Source organism: Cordyceps javanica, chromosome 2 (assembly GCF_051103115.1).
Source record: "Cordyceps javanica chromosome 2, complete sequence".
NCBI classification, from domain to species: domain Eukaryota; kingdom Fungi; phylum Ascomycota; class Sordariomycetes; order Hypocreales; family Cordycipitaceae; genus Cordyceps; species Cordyceps javanica.
The window spans coordinates 3,218,589-3,240,712 of NC_139296.1; the positions used below are offsets into that span (position 1 = coordinate 3,218,589).

At 53.3% G+C, this 22,124-nt stretch overlaps 7 protein-coding genes across 7 annotated transcripts; 4 read left to right on the forward strand and 3 right to left on the reverse strand.

Moving 5' to 3' along the window:
- Window positions 1-682: 682 nt before the first annotated feature.
- On the reverse strand, window positions 683-1,858 carry V2A60_003457 (alkene reductase; the record flags this gene model as incomplete). Its single annotated transcript, XM_083254791.1, has 1 exon — window positions 683-1,858. One exon carries the CDS (start codon window positions 1,856-1,858, stop codon window positions 683-685), a length of 1,176 nt encoding a protein of 391 aa, XP_083110917.1.
- Window positions 1,859-4,120: 2,262 nt separating this feature from the next.
- V2A60_003458 (SacI homology domain-containing protein) lies at window positions 4,121-6,370 on the forward strand (the record flags this gene model as incomplete). The annotated part of the gene is made up of 3 exons (XM_083254792.1): window positions 4,121-4,346; window positions 4,420-6,140; window positions 6,200-6,370. 3 exons carry the CDS (start codon window positions 4,121-4,123, stop codon window positions 6,368-6,370), a joined length of 2,118 nt encoding a protein of 705 aa, XP_083110918.1.
- Window positions 6,371-7,201: 831 nt separating this feature from the next.
- Window positions 7,202-10,861, reverse strand: V2A60_003459 (uncharacterized protein; the record flags this gene model as incomplete). Its single annotated transcript, XM_083254793.1, has 1 exon — window positions 7,202-10,861. One exon carries the CDS (start codon window positions 10,859-10,861, stop codon window positions 7,202-7,204), a length of 3,660 nt encoding a protein of 1,219 aa, XP_083110919.1.
- A 2,325-nt stretch (window positions 10,862-13,186) lies between these two features.
- On the forward strand, window positions 13,187-14,600 carry V2A60_003460 (uncharacterized protein; the record flags this gene model as incomplete). The annotated part of the gene is made up of 5 exons (XM_083254794.1): window positions 13,187-13,470; window positions 13,535-13,607; window positions 13,662-13,926; window positions 13,995-14,100; window positions 14,204-14,600. The coding sequence occupies 5 exons, from the start codon at window positions 13,187-13,189 to the stop codon at window positions 14,598-14,600; spliced, it is 1,125 nt and encodes a 374-aa protein (XP_083110920.1).
- A 1,546-nt stretch (window positions 14,601-16,146) lies between these two features.
- On the forward strand, window positions 16,147-17,100 carry V2A60_003461 (uncharacterized protein; the record flags this gene model as incomplete). Its single annotated transcript, XM_083254795.1, has 1 exon — window positions 16,147-17,100. The coding sequence occupies one exon, from the start codon at window positions 16,147-16,149 to the stop codon at window positions 17,098-17,100; it is 954 nt and encodes a 317-aa protein (XP_083110921.1).
- Window positions 17,101-18,485: 1,385 nt separating this feature from the next.
- On the forward strand, window positions 18,486-19,655 carry V2A60_003462 (uncharacterized protein; the record flags this gene model as incomplete). The annotated part of the gene is made up of 2 exons (XM_083254796.1): window positions 18,486-18,711; window positions 18,805-19,655. 2 exons carry the CDS (start codon window positions 18,486-18,488, stop codon window positions 19,653-19,655), a joined length of 1,077 nt encoding a protein of 358 aa, XP_083110922.1.
- Window positions 19,656-19,914: 259 nt separating this feature from the next.
- On the reverse strand, window positions 19,915-21,656 carry V2A60_003463 (Zn(2+) transporter YKE4; the record flags this gene model as incomplete). The annotated part of the gene is made up of 4 exons (XM_083254797.1): window positions 19,915-20,100; window positions 20,232-20,538; window positions 20,624-21,252; window positions 21,507-21,656. The coding sequence occupies 4 exons, from the start codon at window positions 21,654-21,656 to the stop codon at window positions 19,915-19,917; spliced, it is 1,272 nt and encodes a 423-aa protein (XP_083110923.1).
- Window positions 21,657-22,124: the final 468 nt, after the last annotated feature.

Sequence of the window (22,124 nt, forward strand, 5' to 3'; positions counted from 1 at the left end):
GTTCGTTGCAGGGGCAGATGTGGTGGGCAGCAAGACAAGCAGACAAGGCAGCCCGTGATACAGCAGTCTTTCAGGTACCTACCTACCTGGTAGTTAGCGCCTCGACAGTCACGTCAGGTGACGGATAACAATGAAGATTTTCTCAGGAAGCATCTCATCATACGCCGATATTGTTCTCGAGAGAGACTGGAGATCTGTTGCTTCTCCTATAAATCGAATTTGATCGCATCTATTGTTTCAGATTCTTGGCCTCTTGCATCATCACATGGAGCTGACTGTGATGACGAGGCGTTTTAGGCAGATGCTTTTAGCCATTTGGTACTCCAGTTGTCCAGGTGTCCAGCTAGCGTCCACAAATGAGCCCCGCTTTCCCAGCCGTTGTCGACTTTGTGCTTGTGTGGCAAGTGGCTACCCTATATAGTTACAAGCAAAGTACAACTTGGCCATACCGTGGTCCTTGCAGATTACTTACACTTATTATTGTAATGACAGACAAGCTTTTGTACGTCGGTAGTAGCACAACATGTAGTCTACATGCCAATCCTCGGCAACACCTGCATATCAAAAGCAGTTCTATTATTCTACCAAATCTAAATTTCTATCAGTCTAAATGCGAAAACATAAAACGCCTTTCTCCTTTCCATGCACATCATAGCAACGCTTGATTCGGCACCAACATCCCTTATAGCTTGATCTCAGCTCGCACAGGACCAAGACCGGCCTGGATGGCCTGCTCGCTGAAGGGATAGTCAATGTAGCCCGTGGTCACCTTGGGAAGGTAAAATGTCTTGCGGTTGTACTCAGTAAAAGGGATCTGATTTTTGATGCGGAATACCAGGTCGGGGTTCGAGATGAAGGGACGTCCGTAACCAACAATGACATCCCATTCGGCATACTCCTCATCGACCGCCGGAGCGGCACCCTCAAGATCATATGCGCCGGTGACAATCACGGGGCTGAAGTTGTCCCACTTGCGGAGGAAGTACTTGAGCGACTTTTCACCATTGGCAAAGGGGTCGACCTTGTGAGGTCCGATGAAGAGGAGGACAGGGTCGCCACGGGGCTCCACGAGCGACAGGTAGGCAAGCTTGTGGCCGCGGGCCTTGATCTGGTCCAGGATGTAGCCGGTCTGAGTCCATGTGTCGGAAGACACGGCGCCTTGGAAGGTGGCGAAGGGGCTGAGACGCAGAGCGGTGCGGTCGGCGCCAATCTCGTCGCTGACAGCCTTGACAATCTCGAGAAGAAAGCGGGCGCGGTTCTCGACGGAGCCACCCCACTTGTCGGTGCGGTCGTTGACGCTGTCGCGGGTGAACTGGTCAATCAAGTAGCCGTGGGCACCATGTATTTCGACGCCGTCGCCGCCGGCATCGACGACGTTGCGGGCCGACTTTCGGAAGTCGTCAATGATGGCCAGGATCTCGGGCTCGGTCAGCGGCTCCGGAGCGACGTCGCGGCCGGGCATGACCTTGCCGGAGCTCGAGTTGTACTTGAAGCCGCGGCCGGCGACGTACTTGTCGTCGACGGCGCGGCCCTGGTGCCAGATCTGCTGGTAGACGACGCCCCCCTTTGCGTGGACGGCGTCGTAGACCTTCTTCCAGGCCTGGGTCTGGGCGGCGCTGTGCACGCCGGGCAGGTTGGGCTGGCCCTCGGCGGCCGGGGAGATGCCGGTGGCTTCGGTGACGAGCAGCGTGCCGGGGACCGAGGCGCGCTCGGCATAGTACTGGGTCATGATGTCGGTCGCGACGTGGTCGTCATCATTGCGGAAGCGGGTCAAGGGCGCGAGAGCAATGCGCTGAGAGATGGTAGTGCGGCCGACCTTGAGAGGCTGCCACAGCTTGGATGAGGACGAGGCTGTCATTGTGTGAAGCGGAAGGGGGGGCGGGTTGAGAGACGTGTGTTTGGCGGTAATGAAGAGGACGCTTTGTGAGTTGAGCGGCTGTGAGATGGGAAGAGGCGATGGCACCGCCGGAGCGACGAGGGCTTTTATAGTAACTTGAACTAGATAACACCATTGTAGTGGATCACGAAGGAAGCGTGTGTATCGGCGCTTGAGGCCCCAAGATCAATCTGCATTATTAATCGTTTCTACTGTCGTGCTTGCGGCATAATGTGGTGTGGGTTGTGCGCTGGTACGTTCTAGAGGCCCGCGGACTTTGTTGAGCCATCGGACTGGAAGACAACGGAGGAATATTATGGGGAAACCCGTCACTGATAAATTATTAAGTCGATGGATGGATGATGGATGGAATAGGTATGGGGAGTTGTCAATCTCTAGACCAGTAAACGTAGCGAGTTTTTGAACTGAGCCGAGGATAATCTGTTCAATCTAGGATAGGCGTTGTGCCGCCTCCTAGTCAAAGTTGGGCGAGCCTGTAATCAAACGCCAATATTATCTGTATCTAGATCCAACCATCACTCCAGAAGTGTTCAGCCAAGACTAGCTAGCCTCTTTGTATTTCCTTGCTTTGCTTTTCAAACTGCGCATGCCCGACTTGTCATTGAGCCGCGGCGTTTGGGGGCAGATGCCATGTACTTGCCATGTACTTGGGCATGTACAAAAAACCTACATAGGGGTTCGATGACCAGGACCAGTCTTGACTTGAAGCTTTTACGCGTTGCGGATTTGGCGGCCTTTGGTAGCCCTTGGCGGTCTTTTGGCATGCAGATAACTATTATCAGTAGGTGTGTCTGTCTGCCCGACGGCGTTTCAACCGCTCCACAGGCAGAGATGATTGCAAAAGCGGGCTGACAAATGCGATTTTTTGGCGGGTTTGGGTTGCGCCAGAGGAACTTTAAGTGGTGCATTATTCATCTGTTGCTTATTCAACCTTATTCTCGCCTGATACTGACAAGAAGAATTAAAAACAAACGTTTCCCGATAAGGGAATATGTTCCTTATTGCCGTGGGCCCTGGATCGAGACGCGGCGCGAGGCGAGTCAAAGATCTCAAAGGGGGCTGACACAAGGCCTGCATGTTTTGGGCCCTTGCAGTTGGTGAGTTGAGAGGGGAAGCATCCGTAGTCTTATAAGTATAGGTAGGTACATAAGATAGGTACGTAGGTAGAAAGCTTGGAGCACACCTCTTTTGGCATGCAATCGGGACGGGCATGTAAGTAAGTACTCCGTAGGTACGGAGTATGTATGTGCTGAATCTGGCGGGGTAACTGCAAAACTGCCCAAATCTATTGCCATCGGCCTATAGAGCACAAGATCCCCCCCAAAAAAGGAAAAGAAAAAAACAAAGGGCAAAAAAAGTAAATTAAAGAGAATTATTCCACAAAAAAAGGTTTCCACGTCGGTTAAAAATTAAGAAGAAAGTCCTTCGTAGCTTCCTCACAGCATTAGTTGGACCTTTTCTCTCCAAGTCTGCTCACCTACCTACGTACCTTGCTTTAGTACTTAGCTAAGTTACCCAGTTGCCAGTGCTCCTCGGCAGCCGCGAGCGACCCTTGAGCGCTGCCCCTCCCCTGAATGCCAGTGAGTCCCTCGACTAGTCCTCTTTGGACTACTTAGCGTGGAAGCTTTTACAGCGAGCAGTGACGTTGACGGGCGCGAGTTGGAATCGGAAGCTGGCAAGTGGGTATCTACCTAGGTCCCTCCCACCTGGGCACCTACTTACTGCAGGTTCTTAGGCAGGTTTTAAGTACTTAGAATACTTAAAACTGGCCACGGTCTTACAGTAGGTACCGCATTCAATCTCCAACAAGACGACACATGAATAAATACAATGTTATAAAATGCTCCTCGTTGTGTGACATCTCAAACTACATGGCAATCAATTTTGACATACGGAGTACTTATTCGGCATTTGAGGCGCAGTTGCCAGGTACCAAGGCCACTACCTCCAGCACCGCCCCTGCACATACCCGCCAAACACTGCGGCGCTGAGCGCTGTAAACACCAACCGAGCCCACTTCAGATTGGCCTGCTCCGATCAGCTTCGCCAGCCCCGTTGGCCTCAACTTTACCCGATCTTCCATCCCGCCATCTCGCCATCCAACTCGTCGGCTACCTTTTCGAGGACCGCCTTGCCCTCTTGCATCGCCCACCTTCCATCCAGGCGCATTTGTCGCGGCCCTCAGTACTCGAATCGCTTCCTGCCCGCCGCCCGCCGGACACCATGGCCCCCATCACCGGGCCCCTGTTCCCCTACCGCGACATCAACCTGCGTGTTAGCAACGATGCCTACACCTTCACCTCGCCCTCCTCTCCCAATGCCCCGGCATTAGTTCTCGACCGTCCCACCGGTGATGTCAGCTTGACTGAGCCCTCTTTGCAGTCCACGAAGCGCGCTACTCGCGTCTCTAGCATTGCCGGCGTTCTCGGTCTCATTCAACTCAAACTCGGTCCGTCTGCGCTCCTCCCCCCAGACCGCCGACTCGTCTACTTGTCAATTTGTTAACAATCCATTCCCTGCAGATAAATATGTCGTCATTATCAACAAGACCAAGCCTGTCGGCCGCCTCAAGGGCCAGATGGTCTACAAGGTCCTTACCGCCGAGATACTGCCCATGCGCGAGCGCCAGATTCACGATCCCGACGAGGATACCTTTGTCCGCCTCCTCGATACATTCCTCCAAAAGGCACCCCTCTACTTCTCCTATTCGCTCGATCTCACAAACTCGTTTCAAAGACAATCCCACGCCGACACCACCAAGCCCCTCTGGATGCGCGCCGACGACCGCTTCTTTTACAACAAGTTCCTTCAGTCAGACCTCATCGACTTCCGCAACCTCGGCTCCCGCGCCCAGCCCGGCACACAACCCAGCATCGACCCCTTCATCCTCCCCTGCATGTTTGGCATGTTTGAGATGAAGCAAACCTCATTCAAGGGTATCCCTCTCAGTCTTACTCTCATCTCCCGTCGATCCAGATACCGTGGTGGTACACGATTCTTCACCCGTGGTGTTGACGAGGAAGGTCATGTCGCCAACTACAACGAGACAGAACAAGTCGTTATTCTCAACGAGACCAGCACTGGTATGGGCGGCTTCGCTGGCAGCACCGATATGCAGAGCGGCAAGCTCGGTGGTGCCGACGGCAAGGAGATGCAAATCATGTCCTACGTGCAGACTCGAGGCAGCGTTCCCACATATTGGTCCGAGATCAACAGCTTACGTTACACGCCCAAACTGCAAGTCCGAGGCACCGAGACTGCTACCGCTCCCGCCGCCCGCCATTTTGATGAGCAGATTCGCATCTACGGCGACAATTACCTGATCAACTTGGTCAACTCCAAGGGTCGTGAGCGCAATGTCAAAGAGTCATATGAACAAATGTGCGACGCGCTCTCTAGAGCCGGTAACGTTTCCGACGCCACCAGCGAAAAGTTTACTGTCACCCCCAGCAGCAGCAGTCGCAACCAGTTTGACAAGATCCATTACGTCTACTTCGACTTTCACACCGAGACCAAGGGCATGAGGATGGACAAAGCTTATAACCTGGTCACGCGCATGCACCAAGAGCTTGAAACACAATCGTACTTCCGCGGCGTAAATATGCCCGGTGGTCTTGATGACAAGCTCGAGGCCCGCAGTCTCCAGACCAGCGTTATGCGCACCAACTGCATGGACTGTCTTGATCGTACCAATGTTGTACAAAGCATGTTTGCTCGGGCTGTGCTTGACCGAATTTTCAGTGAACTTGGCCTCATGCCGCGTGGTGCTTCCTTCCGAGACCAAGACCCTGCCTTTGAGTTCCTCTTCCGCAATCTCTGGGCCGACAATGCTGATACCGTCTCCGGTTCCTACTCCGGTACTGGAGCTATGAAGACAGATGTTACCCGCACGGGCAAGCGAACCAAGCTCGGCGCCCTTCAAGATGGACGTATCGGCATCACGCGCTATTTCCTCAACAACTTCCTCGACGGTCCCCGCCAGGACAGCTTCGATCTTTTCCTAGGTGCCTACCAACCCGGCAAGTCAGGAATCGGCCTGGGCCGTATATTCGTAGACAGACGCCCCCTCCTTATTCAGTCGATCCCCTACCTGCTCGCATTTAGCACATTCATTGTCTTTATCGGCATCTTTACTAAGCGTGAGGCGGATGCCAAGGTCCTGCCCATGCGCATCTTCATTCTCTTCTGGACCGCCGTCGCTGCCTGGTGTGTTCACTTTATCCTCGGCCACGGCATGCTTTACGTATGATTCTCCCAAAACTCCTGGCGCTGTATTAGCTGAACTAACAAGCATCTCCATAGGTTAATTGGCCCACGCTTAACCCTCGTCCGTTTGCCACGGAGGGCTACAATGAGCACTACTCGAAAGCGCGCAAGGACGCAGTGCTGGGCAGCTTTGTTGCACGACATGAGCGCGGTCTGAGCACCGCACGTTTCCTTAGTGCCGAGGAGGGCAAAAAGAGAATCGAGTAAAAGAGGTATGGGGCCATGGACGAAAAAGTTTACAGTTTTTCGTGTAATTTAGATCTACTATCCTTTATTTTGTCTCCTACTGTCGTTTTAATTACATGAACCTGCCTGGAGTGATCCTTCCCAAACATGAGAGGCAACCATCGCCGTGTCCATGGGGGCCTCTGTCTGATTGTTTTGTCATCGTCTCAGGGTAATGTTTGTAAATGTTGATTTTGCCAGCTTGTAGAATATTTTCAGCTGCCAATTTGGACGTGATCGGCCAGTCTCTCCGCATCGGACGGAGACTTGATGCCTTTAACAACGCATCGTTCATTTGTCATTGCACGCCCAATGCTGTATACGACTGAGCAACAGTAGTAGGTCAAGGTTTCTTGTATTATGCAGGGAGCTCACGGTAATTGAGCGCCATCTATTGAGAAACACAGAATTCAAATGCACGTAAACAACCATGATCCTCGAGGAGGCCGGAACGAAAATGTGTTCAAGCACTTTCATGGTCGTGCATATATGTCAAGTGTGCCGATATAAACAAAAACTGGTAGAAGATTACAAGGAATATATTGTCATTGGAGTTTACAAAACAAAAATCCAAGATGGTAGCAGAGCCGGAATGCATGCCAAAGCAGGGTATCAATTGTCGCTTTCTCAAATGCTTTGATCGATTGTGGCAGGCAAAAAAAAAAGTACAGAGTTTTGAAAAAAAAAAAAAAAAAAAAAAAAAAGAATCCAAGCAAAGCGTGGTTGGCGCGTAGCCTAATGCGTTTGAGCAGACGAGGAAAGAAGCAAGAGAGAAGAGGAAAAGAGGAGAGAGAGCACCTTGACAGCAAGTGTCTACGCAAGCCACAGCACCCACTTGACACCGTGCCAGATACCTTTGCCGATGCCGAGAAACACGCGGAGGATCATGACGACGAACCAGACGTACCACATGAAGCCAACGACCAGCCACTCGACGCTGAGCCAGAGGCCGCGCCGCAGCCAGCGCAACCTGCGCCGCCGCCTGCGGAGCATCTTCTCAATCGTGTCCACGACGTGCTTGATGCGCAGCGGCTGATCCAGCGCTAGGCTGCGGCTGGCCTCGTCGGCCTCCTCGACAGCCGCCCGCGTCATTGGCGCCAAGTCGTCCGCCACGCGAGATCGCACGGCCCCGACGCGCCGGTGCAGCTCCGGCCCGGTGTGCGATGTGAACTTGTCCGCGGCGACCTGCCAGCGCTGCCCGAAGATCTGGATGGTGCTGGTAAGCGTCTGCGCGGCGAGCGGGTAGACCTCAGCAAACGGCACGTCTTGATTTTGCAAGTGCTTGCTATCCGGGCACAGCTTGGCGATCCCGTCCCAGTCAATGTTGGCGACGTTGACACAAATATCCGCACTGTCATTGCGAAACGGCTTGTGCGTTTCTTGTGCGCGCCTGCTAATCTCCATGGCCTTGATACCCGAGCTCAGGATCAAGGTTTTCATACGTGCCATCTCACGCCTCGACAGGTGACTTCGTTCTACCTGCCGGCCGCCTTGGTCCGCAATTGACCACTGGCGACTCTTGGTCCGTTCACTGCGGTCAAGGCGACGCGCAGCGGAATCTCCCAGAATCGCATTGAGTTGGAGGTCAGTTTCGTGAGCTTGGAGGGCAACATGGTCCTTGGTTGATTCGAGCTCCGAAGCATCGGATTCTTCTAGGCGGCCTGATGCTTTGGGAGGTGGGGATGTTGACTTGGACGGGCGTCGAACTTCGGTTTGAGGGGGCTTGAGTAAATCAATGCGCGAAGACTCGTTGCTTTGGATAATGCGACCAGTCCAAGTTGCGGATTTCTTCATGCCCGTCTCATCAGAAGTACCAGGCGCGTGTTGAAACTGCGGCATAACATCGAGAAAGTGTTTCGAGTCCTGCTTCTTGTGTTGATCCTTCTTGGAGGGACGGCGAGACAAGGAGATAGAGGCGCGCCTCCGTCCTCTGTTCCGTTCGCTGTCGGAGTCATCTGTAGAATCAGGTTCCTGCGAGTCTCCAAACTCCTCTCTTTTACGTAGAATATCGCCAATGCGAGAGACACCGCCGCGTAAGACTGTGTCAATACGTGGGCCTTTAAATATACCACGAAGACCAGAATTCGGGTCGTCGGCGCGCTGGAGTAAGCTTCCCATGCGGCGATGGCCTTTGATAGTTTCTCCAGCCAGGGGTGCCGATGCATTCCTCGCCAGTGATGACTCCCCATTACTAGGCGGCGTGCGGCTAGCGGCCTCTCGTGCGATTTTGTCAGCTCTATTGATTGGAACTGCATCTCTGTCCGCAACAAGCTTTGCATCCGAGTTTGTGTGAGATTTGGTTGCATCTTTTCTGGAAGGGGATCCTGAGCGGGTCCACGGAGCTGGTAGTTCTGGTGACACAGACTCGAGTGTAGCCTTTCGCGAGGGCTGCAGTTCTGGCGATGTAGGCAGTGACGCATCGTCATCCATCGATCTAGGTGCTCGGAGATAAGGTCCTTCAATAACCGGGTCTTCGGGATGGAAGCGAGAGGAGGAGGTCTTGTGTATCTTTTCGAAAGTGCCGGTCGGCTCATGGTCGCTCATGTCCATCAAAGACCCTCGACGACTGTGAAAATAGCTGCCTGATTTCGAGCGTACGTCTCGCTCTGGGCTCGTCATACTCGGCGGCACAAAATGCTCAACTCCCGCAAGCTCCAGTATATCATTGCCGTTGTTTTCCTTTGCAATCATATCGAGCATCTGTTTGTGCAAGATGTCGCCTGGCTGGGCATCCTTGCGTCCTGCCCGCCTTCGGGTATCGCGTAACGTCCGGTTGCGTGCCTCGTTCTCACTTTCAGAGTAGTCGGAGGCGGAATCCATTTTAGAGCGAGGCCTACCATGAAGATGTTCAGAGACATGCCAGTGACTTGGGTCTTTCATGTGACTGAGCTTCTCTCTAGCGCGTTCAATGGTAGGCTGACGATCATGTTCTAGGCCGTTATGCTTATGTACGTGATTCACATCGGAAGCGTTCTGAAGCCGCTGAACGGCATCTGGCGAGAATGGCACAATGTGCCTTGGCTCATCAGTCTCCCGCGACATGGGGCGAGAAAGTTCCCAAGCAGGAGGAAATATCCGACGCCAATGGCGGTCTTCGATCAGTCCCTTATTTTGATCCTGTTCAATCCAGTATGCATCGGCGATCATGTCGCAGGGCTCAATGAACCAATCTACGCGGGGCCGACGGGTTCGAGCCGTCTTGGTCAGAGAATCAGGCCTGAACTGCGTAGCCGATTCCTCAACACCAGAAAATGGCACCATACACGCTGCCTCATCTTCCGGTTGTTGCAGAGCAATGTTTTGTTCGCACTTTTCAACCCAGGACTTGACGCTGTCGACTTCTCCGAACCCTTGGCGCTCGCCGTCGATAATTTTCCTTTCACGAGCTCTCACTTTTCGATTTCGGATATACTGCAGCGGGTTGTACTTGCGTCCCAGTTGTACAGGGCCTGGCGTCGCAGTCCAGCTGAAGCCTTTTGCGCCGCCTGCTGGGGATGCTGGTGGGCTCGTCGTGACGCTCCGCAAGTGCGCCGGCTTCAAAGGCGGCAAGACATCGAGAAGTCTTCTGTACTGGGCCATGAGCTCTAGCTGATCTTTCGCCTTCTGAGCACGGGCCAGGGTTGAGGCGGAGAAGTGGTAGCGATAGAGATCGTCTTGTCCCGGAAAGTTGGAATGTAGTGGGCTTGACACTGACAAGCCTGTACTTTGCCTCGGTATCATGCTGTGTCCTGGACGGGGAGAGATATTTTGAGAGGAGCGACGTTGCTGTTTGAGCTGTTGGCGAAGATCGTTAGAGGCGGTCGAGTCGGGGAAAGGCAGAAGATTTGGGGGAGCGGCACGGGACACATGTCGACGAGAGGCAATACGACGAGATTCGCTCAGGTTCAAAGCCATGTTCACAATCCGAGTAGAGTCCACGTCTACAGAAGCTGGAGCATGGCTGTTCTGCGAGGATGCAGGAGACGACTGGTTGAGTGAACCGGTACTGAGATTGTTGGCCGCTTCGGGGGACGGCGTGAGAAGCTTGCCGGCAAGCGGATCAGACACTACTCGCATGGCTTTTTCTCGCAGAGCATTCGATCGCGCGGATTCGGGAGTGTTGGAGAGCGAATCGGTCGTACCACGGCTATGACTGGCGGTGGTGGCGGGTTTCGGGAGACGAGAACTGTGGCTGCGCTTGACGCCTCCGCCATCGAGCAGAAAGGAGCCGCCGGGCTTGTCTCTACGCTTCCTCCTCATTGTGTCCTGCCGCGTCGGCCCATCTGTGTGATCTGCGGCGAGCCTCGACTGGTAGAGCAGCAGGCGCTCGCGCGTGAGCTCTGACGCGGCCGAGTGGCCCCCGCCGCCGTGGCCCCCGCGGCCTCCGCTGTCGCTCGACTCGCCCGCCGTATCATGACCTTTTCGATGGTGTGCATCAGGTGTTCTTGGAAGTTGGCGATGCCCGGAAGAGTCTTGGGCGTGGAAGTCCGCCATGGCGTGGAGGGGTCCTAGCACATGCTCCGGCGAATAGGGGATGTGGACGACGAGCCGGGAATGTTGAGGTTCGGGCGGACCTTTGGGCTACGTTGGCAGCCGGCGCATGACTTGAGGAGAGGCAGAATAGAAACTCGAGCTGAGAGTGAGAGTTTAGACGATGGGGAAAGGGGCAGACAAGCGATGGATGGCGGATTCACATAGATGGAGCTGAAGGGCTTGAAGCTCGAGGGCGGGAGTCGTCTTGCTCCAAGGCCGGCTGGCTACTTAATAATGTTAAAGAGCGGAGGACAAGGCAAACATGTGCCAGGACGGAGGTTGATGGCGGTACTTATACAGTACCTTTTCTGCCGGGCAAACAGCGGCATTTTCAAAGTATATCTAAAGTATTTTGCTTGGGGGTGCGCAGTGTGGCGGTAACTCGCATGGTGTCAGGTGCAAAGGAGCTAACTGAAAAGAAGAAAGGAAAAAGAAAATAAATATAAGTAGATAAAAGTAAATAAAAATAAAAATTTGGTGAGGTATCACACTTGATCTCTTACAGAACGTACTGGTAGACTGCGATCTATTACTCCGTACTGAGTACTTACTCTTCCATGTTTTCCAACTTGGCCGGAACATTGGGACGCGGGGGACAATCCATCGACGGAAATACTATCCACAGAGTGAGCGGACCAGCCAAGGACTTTTACTTGGCTGCTTACATCGCGATCGCTTGTATCCGTACTCTATCGTGTGGCGGAGGCGTCACGGTAGGTAGGTAGGTAGGTAGGTGGGATCAAGGGCTTTAATACAGGTGACTTTTTTGACGTGGAAAGAGCATGCATAGCAAGTACGGAGTGCATACGGAGTACTCCGTACATACGGAGTAAATCGTGTTGTAAGAATGATGAGTCAGTGCCAGAGCATGGCAAGGAATGTATCAAGAGGATTCAAGACCAAATGGGCCCCGTCGAAAAAGCCACTTGGCCCCCAACGACGATAACTGGCGGCTACTCTGTACCTCAACTTGATTTCTTCTTCAAGTTACTTAACCAGCAGGCAAACTACTTACTGCTGGGTCCTGATAGTTGTGAGACGAGCCCTTTCGTACCATGGTGATCCATGTACAAACTACTGGGCAAAATTCGTATTTTACGCCGGAAAGCCCTGAAAATGGATCAAAGTGGTCGGCTTCTAGAAAATGTAAAGACGGCGCCACTCAACTACCGAGTACCATGCACACCAAATCAGTACTTAGAGATAGTCTTGTTTGCATAATGTACCCTCTCCACCCTCATACCTATATATCAGGCCAAGTCAGTATGGCCATCATCCTGATTCAAGGTTTGCCAAGACTGTACTCACACAACGGTTTTTAATAGCACAGCACATCATTCGCATACTGTACTTCAATGTCGACGTGGCTTCCGTCTCGGAATCATTCCGTTGGACGTCAACGGCCCCTTTATCATGCATCATGTTCCAAATGACTTCCAGAAGAATTGGATGCCTGTAGACAACTTCAGTTGTATGACATTGGGCAGCACTGTAATGCGTCGCGTTTCCCTTCCCGTGAGAGCCACATTGATGACCTGCGACCCAGTTGGAGTTTACATGTCAAGTACATAGTACTGATACAGATTAAGTACTGAGTAGGACTCGTCAACTACGCAGTAAGAACAAGGGCCCCATTGATGACTTGCGACCCATCAAACACGAAACCCCTGGCCAACGTTGACTCGCCAAAGCCTCCCTTTAGAGTCTACTTGGTATCAGCACAGGCTGATTTCTTTCTGCGCAGCATGGCACAAAATAGTACATGTCCTAATGCCGTCGGCGATCGAGTCATTTGCTACCACAATGATTTCAACCGGATTCAGAGCTGGTAGCATGCCTGAGAATCACAATGGGATACTTACCATCGGGACGGGACAAGAGTGGCTGTGCTTCTGAGCATATACTCGGTAGAAAAAGGGCTGCCATCGTCAAGGGACACGGCAGATACTCGGGGAGCCTTGTCCGTAATATGATGCGACTTCATCAACCTTCGTGTCCGAGTCAAAAATTCCAAGATCCACTTGACCGAAATTCCCAGGCTCGATACTTACAGAGTACTCCGCACACTCTACCCCTTCGTCTCATGCTTCGGGATTTTTTTTTTTTTGGTAAATAAATACTTACTTTACCAGTCAGGTTCAAAAAGCACAGAGTGGCCGTTACGAAGTGTCTCCACGTCGCTGCCGACAAAAACAGTGTATATATTAGCTACTACACCCAAAACAATTTCCAGCATGTCCTCTTTAGATTTACTCTCCGAAATTCGTCAGTAGAGACGGTTTCAGAATGGCATTTCCGGCCAAACCTCCCGTGCTGCCAATAAGCTACCAAATGAATGCTGCAAAGGGACTCATTCCGCGGGTTGGCCACGCGAAATTCTACCTCACCGCGGCTTTCATCTTTATCCTTACATTGTTTGGACTTTTGAAATCCGAAACTTACACATCCGTTGGCACTATACCATCGTACACGGCCTCTTTCCAACGGGGAGCGTATGGCGACAGCTTGTCTAAGCATGCACACAATGAGACTCTCGGATTCGAAAAAGTCTTCTACCTCAACCTGCCTCAGTACTATCCGACCTCTCACGTGCTTACGGTGACGAAACCGAGTTGCTAATTTTGACGCTCGCAGCCGGTCGGATCGACGAGATGGCATGGCCATGTTGGCCGCTTTGACAAATATACGTCTGATTCGAAAGGAAGGGGTACGTGCATATATTTCTGTCCGCGATTTTGTGTTACTAACAAGTGTATTTCAGGTGAACGGCAGTACGATTCACGAGAAAGCAAAACCGGAAGGGAGCGGGAGTTTAAGGCCTGAGCAACTCGGCAGCTGGCGAGGCCATGCCAACGTTTGGCGCCACATTGTCGAAGAAAAAATTCAGACCGCTCTTATCTTGGAGGACGACGTCGATTGGGATGTCAAAATTCATGACATACTCCAGGATATGAGCATTCAACTCAGGAAGGGTCATCTAAGGAGACATAAGCCCACGAGATATGAGGCTGCTTATGCCCCTTATGGTACACAGCATCCCCTATTAATAGCAGCCCACGATCGGATGGAAACTTTGGAACTGAATCATCTCTAGGCCTCGACTGGGACCTATTATACCTCGGTACCTGTTGGAACGTTAAGGGTGAGACCCGCCCTGCATCGCACATTTATGAAGATCGAAATGCGCCAAATTCAACAGAGTGAGTCATTGTAGAATTAGCCAACTCATCAGGACATTGGCAGTGAAAGGGATCACATACTCACCGATTGTTCACGTTCAGTTTGCTGACGCATGATGACTAGAATGGACAATAATTTTCCTCAGGAGCTTGAGTACTGGGGAGCTGGTGCCTTGAAGAAGCCTCGCGTTCGAGTGATAGCCCCTTCTTGGTATCCCGTCTGCCTCACAGGTTATGCCGTGACCTTGGAAGGAGCAAGAAACTTGCTGTACCAGGTAGGAAGCGGAGGCGGGTTGACAGCGCCTACTGATCTCGAGATGATCAACAGGATTCAGTCAGGGCATCTCCGGTCTCTGACGATTGTTCCACCACTGATCACGCATTGGCTTACCGGGACCGCATCGGATAGTGACACCTCCCAGCTTACAGATGACGGTACTTTGCCGAAAGGCAGCAACAACTTGCGATTCAGTGGCAGGAAGGCTTTACACGAGGCGGTTTACAGGGGCATCAACCCTTGAACCAAGGTTCAGGAATATTTTCATCACCTGTCCCCCTTGGGGCCATCTTGTATTAGCAGTCCGCACTCAGAAGGTTATAGCATGGCTACGTGCAGTGAAGAGTGCATACTGCATTTTAGATCAACATAGAATATTACGTCATGTATTGGATGCGGTAAGGCGTAATGTTACGGGCCGCTAACGTATATAGCGGCTACTATAGGTGTTCCTCCCACGGGCTACCATTCTTCGATCTGTTCCATCGCTATTGCAAAGTGGTCCATGGTCCATTTAGTGCCCTAGATCGTTCCATGTAGTCTAGGAGGAATAACAGTCAGAATTTCCCGACATCTTCAGGTCCGTCTGCGCTCACGATGCGGAACTAAGAGGATGAAAAGGCGTGTTGAGCAAGAGCTTGACCCCCGTCTGAACAGAGGCGGAGGGACCCAGAACTTCCCTCGGGACGCATTCAAAGATGGCCTTGATACAGCCTTGATATATAGTGTTTGTGATATCCTTTCCGTGGCCAAAGTAGCTATGCGGGCGAGGTGTAGGAGTTTGGGTTGTGAGATGGCGGGGAAGATGGTCAAAGCATGCAACGAGGGCCATGGGGGTGGTTTCTATTTCAGAATAGCCACTCTACTGTCTTTAAGCATTCTGAGATGCGCCTCGATGTGACGAGTATCACTGGCATGCCATGAATTTCGCGCTGGGTGCGGGACAAGTGCGGTCCTTCCGAAAGTCGAACTCGTTCTAGAAAATCGATACCTGGCGGGAATATTGCTTTTACGCCGCGAATAGTACGTCAAGATGCGGGGAGTCCGAATTGTAAAATGGGACATGCAAGCAGCGACACACGGATTTCGTTTTGTCGTATGCATGCTGTGTCCGAGTCGAGCAGAGCTGGTTCGAGGCTTCAGCTCGCCCTGGCGGGATTGCTCGAGGTCACACGGCCAATACATGAAGCCAAGAAACGTTACATTACGAGATGATTGTGACAGGCCGTCCGATTTTCCTAGCCAGCCTCTGTTCGGAGTCGCCGCGCGACATCGAGTCGAGGGCAAACATGCAGAATGTAGTCAGTCTCGGGTGCTGACGGTGCTGTGGCTGGCTGTGTCTGACTTGGCTGCAGATACAAAAATGGTGTACACTGAAAACGGACTCATCCTGCGTGTGACTGTAGCCAAGCTGAGCGATAGCTATCCGAGACTGTGCTTTCCAGGCTTCACCTGAGCATCAGGAGTGCAGGGCTTCGCCGACTCGGAAGCCATCGACATTTGCAGCAAGTATATTTAAAGCCATTGGCGTATTCAATGGATAGTGACGGGTACCGAGCCACGCCACCAACGCAATTGCAACTTTACTTTGACTTATTCTTTTTTGCTGCTAGGCAGTTGCCAATAACATGATACATCAAAAAACAGAATATCCGCATTATGTCGATAGCACGGTGCTATTCGAGCATGAGCAAAGCGAATCGACCTTGGTAGTCTTGTCAGAGTGGGCTGCAGTAGAGAGATACTCACGCCTCGGTTCCGAGACATTGGCCCTCTACTTCCCCGAGAGTATGAATCTGCAGTACGACAACGAGGTGGAGCGGCAGCTTGCCCGGGACATACAACAATGGCCATTCTTTGCTCTTCTCCCGGGAAAATTGAAGCAGCTTTCCGTCCACCTGTCCCATCTCTGCTCGTACAAGGCCTCTTTGAGCTACGAGCGAAGGGTCCTCCTGCACCACCACGTGTCGTGGATTTTCCTCATGGATCAGGTTACGGAGATGATGCCATTGTACGGGCTGCACGACACTGCAGGCAAGGCGTACCTCGAAAATCTCAAAAGTATTGTCACTGGAGGCAATACAAACGACATGGCCCAGTTCAAGGGTGAATGCCCGGCAGAGCTCATCGACGCGGCCCTTCTGGCGCAAGAGATTCTCGCCGAGGACCTGATGCCCTTGAAGAGAAGACTGCTCTCGCAGCAGCACGTGAATCTTTGCAGCGATCTTCTCGTTCAATTTTTCGATTCCGAGTTTGATGAGGGGACAAAATTTTGTACCGAAGCCTCGTCGCAAGAGGTGCTCCGAACAAGGGCCATCACGGTGGGCGGTTTGATACCCATGGCCCTCACCATGTCGTCCGCTCAAGCGGAGCAATGCATGCTCGATACCTCGGAGATGATCCAAGCGTCGGTGCTGATGATTCTCATCAACGACATCATCGGTCTGTACAAGGACCTCAGGGCCGTTGAGCAGCAGAACGACGGCTCTGCCTACTTGAACCTCGTCCGGGTGGGGATACGGGAGCAGAATCTCACCGAAAAGGAAGCGCTGAGACTGTATATTGACAAGCTCAATAGACTGACTTGGTCTGTTGAATTTTATCAGCTCGCGTATCCGTCGTCCCGACACGGTCTGCAGTTTGAGTGTCTGAGACTCGCGTTCAATTACCTGGACTACCACCTTTTCGGAATCATGGGCAAGCCAAACAACCGGTATGGATGGAAACACAAGTATATTATCTGACGTCGCCAGCTAGTTTCCGGCTTCTTTGGGTTGCTACAAGCCGGCAACTTCCGGGCCAAAGCCGCGAGCAATGTGACTGAATAATGACATTGGACGAGTTTGAGGCTCCTGAACCCCACCATCTGTATAACTTCACTATTCGTGATGACAATGCAAGAGGTTGGCGTTGTCCTTTGTTCAAGCGCAATACACATATGCTACGGGCTTGTACGGTTTTGCCAAGCAAAGACTACGACTTTCCTGTCGTCATCAAGTCCTGCACTACATGTGCTGGGGGGGAAATACGTTTTTAGACATGCATGGATGGTTATTCAGAGGGAACGTGTCGATCAATCATGATGGTTACTTTTTTGTTTGCAAGTACATCGATTAAACTAGAGAATCAATGCATATCATCACCTAGCTTTGCCGGGAAGCGCACCAAGGGACTAGCCCAAACGTGTGCTTTCTGAGTTCGTGATTGTGCCGCGTAAATTGGCGGGGGGGGAGGGGGGGTTCTTGCAAGATAGACGCTTCACAAGCGGGCACAAAAAAGAAAGAAAAAAACCTCTCGGTTTAATAACATGCGCACCGGCAAGAGGGAAGCCACCCTCGGCAAAGTGGTCCATCGATGCTGGTGGCTTGCCAGCGTGGCCCGAATAGTTGCCCGCACTGCAAGCACAGAACAACCGCAAAAGTCAGCCAGCCAGTGTACGTCCGTGCAAGAGCATCGAGAGAACAGTCATTCTAGTCTTCATAGAGAGGTAACATACCATTGCATATTGAAACAGCAGTCGCGACCAATCGCGCGCGCCCGCATGACACGGTTTTCATGCGGGTCGCTTCCGCCAAGCGACGACGTTTGGGTTCCTCTCTGTTCGTGATCAGTCTGAAGCCGCGGCGGCCAGATCTGCACTAGAAGACTGCCACCAACAGTCATTGCAAGCAAGAGCTCTGCTGGCGCTTTGACAACGGCTTTCCGTAGCAAGGTGATCAGTGGCGGCGCTTTGATCAGCTCCCTGGGTCGGTGAATCTCGGCATTGGCAACACCAGCAGGACCGGAAGGTCGTACAGCAGAATCCATTCTACAATTTACCGATGTTCCGGACTAGAAGGACCGACATCGTCATTGCATATACTTTAACGAGATGCATCATGAGCTTGAGCTGCATGTAGGCATGGCCAGCATTAACATGAGACGAAATAAGTCATGTTGGTCCATTCGGTCCTCAACGACAATGCGCGGCAACCAATATAAAAGCCTTGCATCTTCCTCGCCTCTCTAGAAGGTAAGGGCGTCTATCTCTGAGGACATTATCTCATTCCATCACTCTCTGATTCTCTGCTCTTCTCAGTCCACGTTTGTATAGTCGCTGTGCTGATACTCCCCAAGATTTCCTCTCGCCATGAGGTTTCTCAGTCCTTTTGCGCTGGCCACCCTAGCTCTCACCTCACCACACCCCCAGGAGATACGCAGGACCAATAGTCCATTGGAACTCCGCATTGAAATGGATGGCAATTCCAAGGTCAGGGCCGTCCTGACCAACAGAGGCAGCAAGGACCTCCACCTCCTCAAGACGGGTACCCTGCTCGGCAGCGCCCCCGTAGAGAAAGCCAGAGTCTACAACGGCAGTAAGTGGAAGCAAGGTCTTTCCCTCCCCCTTATTGTGTCATCGTATCCGTAACATGCTGATCTCGTTTCTATCGGCCTTCCTTTCAGAGCAGCCGTACATCCCGACAACGCCGTCGAGTTCAATGGTGTCCGCCTCCAGGTCGCGACGTCCGAGCTCGGCCTCGCCGACTTCCACACGCTCGGGGCCGGGGATTCGGTGACGACCGACTTTGACCTCGCGCACATGCACGACCTCTCCGCCGGCGGGGAGTACCACGTCGAGCTGTCCGGGGAGCTCCCCACCGTGGCGGTCTCGTCGGGGGAGGTCGACGGCTCCGTCGCGTATCACTCGAACCGCCTGAGCATCCGCGTCGATGGCGTCGCGGCGGGCCACACGGCGTCCTCGTACCGGAGGGGCCTCGAGCGGCGAACCCGGGTCCAAGGGGGCTGCAGGGGCCGGCGGCTGCAGACCACGCAGGCCGCGCTGGCCAGCTGCGTCAAGATCGCCACGGCCGCCTCCAAAGCCGCGTCCGGTGGGCCCGCCAGCAAGATGCACGAGTATTTCAAGGCGGCGGACAACGGCACGCGTCGCGTCGTGGCGGACGTCTTTGCGCGGATCGCCAGGGAGTGCGGCACAGTCAACGGCGGTAGATCGGACTACTACTGCAGAGACAAATACGGCCATTGCAAGCCCACCGTGCTAGCCTACACAATGATGGAGAAAGACGCCATGTGCTACTGTGAAAGGTACTTTCGAACGCTGCCAGCGCACACGAAGAAGTGCCACGGACGGGACCAGCCCACGACGAATATCCACGAGATGACACACCTGAGACGCATCAAGGGAACCAGCGACTTCAACGGCTACGGTTACGGGACTGTCCAGAATCTAACTCGAGAACAGAACCTCAACCATGCGGATACGTACACCCTCTTTGCCCTTGCTATCGAGCTGAAGTGCTGAGTAAAATGGGGTTCGCGATGCGGCTCCAGAAAGGCTAGAGCAGTGGGTGGTTTCCTCTCGTCATCGCTTCAACAGGCTGATGCCGCTCATGCAGTATTCAGGTTGGATATTTTTCTTTGGTATTTACAGTCAAGTTTTTAGTATTGAAGCAATGTTGAGAAAATGATTATATTCGCTATCCGAGTCTAAATGCATTTCCAAGTTGGTTACTTTTTCCCCGACTACTAGTCCCATGCAATGAGAAAATTATTGCAGCGGCTTATTCATGCCATGAAATATAGAGCATGATGCCGGCGCCCAGGGCCATGGCCGCAAACTGGGTGAGCGTCTTGCGCAGCTCTTGCATCTTGTTGGTGCCCGTCTCGAGCAGTTCCGGGATGACGGCGACTGTGCCGACGTAGAGAAATGTGCCGGCCGTGAATGGGAGCAGCATGTCGCCCCAGGTCTATCGCCGAGTGTTAGCAGACGTCGACTGATTTCTTAGGAGGAAGGGGTTGGGTTGAATTATGCTGGGACAACTGGCGCTGTGTAATCAAGACCACACATTACGCAGGCAAGGGGTGGCAAGTGACTCACCAGGCTGGTGCCCCAGAGACCAGCATTGCGAGGCATGCCCGTCGTCTCCTCCACGCCGGAGCTGCCCAGCTCCTGCACGGCGATACCGATGAGGGTGCCGAGGAAGGCGCCGATGGCGGTGACAAACTGCGAGCCCATGGCGGCGCGCTTGGAGAAGCCGGACTGAACGAGCAGGGCAAAGTCGCCAACCTCGTGGGGAATCTCGTGGAAGAAGACGGCAACGGTTGTGGTGGCACCAATGGTCGGGGAGGCATAGAAGCTGGCGGACATGGCCAGGCCATCGGTGATGTTGTGGGTAAAATCGGCGCTGTTCGAGACATTAGCATCAGGGGGGAAAACGGAAGGGGGTTGGAGGTCAGTATTCAAAACCTGCCGATGCTAAGATGACTTACATGAGGTTCAAGTAGCCGCCGAGCTTGACGCTCGGGTTAATCTCCTTCTTCACCTCGACAGCGGCAACCACCTCGTCGGCCACCTTTGCGCCCTTGCGCGCCTTGACACTCCCATCGGCGGCCGTCGCGGCGGCATCCACGCCGGTCGCCACGCCGCGGCCGTCGTCGGGCGTCAGCGCATGCGAGTGACTGTGGCCGTGGCCGTGCTCGCCGCCGCCGCCGGCCGTGGCGATTCGCAGGCCCTTATCCATGGCGACGAAGACGAGGAAGCCGACCATGATGGCGAGGCCGAGGATCAGGTTGCGGTTGGGCTCGACGAGGACAAAGGTGGCGCGGGCGGGGTCGTCCTCGCCGACAAAGATCTCGGGCAGCAGGTGGAAGAGGGTGTCGCCGAGCAGGCCGCCGACGGCAAAGGCCACCATGACGGACAGCGCGGCCGGGTCAATGTCGGTCGGGCACAGGGCCAGCAGGAAGTTGGGCGGGCCCGAGATGTAGAGCGTCGCGAGCAGCGCGTTGACGGCGGGCGAGCCGGGGAAGAGCACGGCGAACAGGCGCGTCGTCAGCGACGAGGGCTGCGCGTCGTGGTGCGCCGCCTTGGCGGCGTTGAGGTGCTGCACGATGGAGCAGGTCTGTTATTTTTTTTCACAGCGTTCAGGTCAGTCGTTGCTTCGGGAAAGGGGAGTTGGGTGGCGCGTGCAGTCCCTCTCATCAACTGCCTCCTACTCTCGCGCACGTCTGCAAACAACTCGCCGCCTGCTCACGCGACCTCCCCGCTTCGGACCAACAACCACAATCACTGCACCGCAGAGCTCCCTTTCTCTCTCCCCGCCATCTCGAATTCTTTCCGAGTACTCCCACACGTCTGTCGTCATCTCATTCGTACCTGAAGTTCTTCATGGAGCTGTTCCAAGCTCAAGCTCTCCGCCGCCTCGGCGGCTGTGACGTTCTGTGGAGCTGCATACACACAGACGGCCAGCACGGCCAGCACGGCCAGGCACAGGGCCCAGTTTCGCGCTCGAGGGCTGAATGCCATGCTTTCCGATTTCCACGTGTTCGTAGCTTTTGAGTCAAGTGCTGTACGATGAGATGATTGATGAAATGCCAAAAAGGAAATTGTAGATGTGGCTGTGTCCAAGGCCGAAAAAAAAATTCAAGAAACGTGTCGTGTCACGCAACAAGGGGCGAGTGAGATGGGTTAGGTGGCTCGGAAAAAGGCCACCAACAGGGCGCGCAGGCCAGCTGAGTTCCAGCTTTTGGATCCTTCTCGGATCATGGCTCGGCTCGGCCGCAACGTCAACCAGGTCAGCCCACAACTGAGACAGAGCTACACAACTTTAACACAGGTTAACAAGACGTCAGGATTACACAGTGTCACCATGTTGCATGTACAATTATCTCGATTCACAACAGTCTTGGGTCATGTCAATGAGTGTTATTATTCCGTGTATCCAAGTAATGCATTATCCAAAAATTCCGTTTTATCGGTCCATACCCTTTTTTG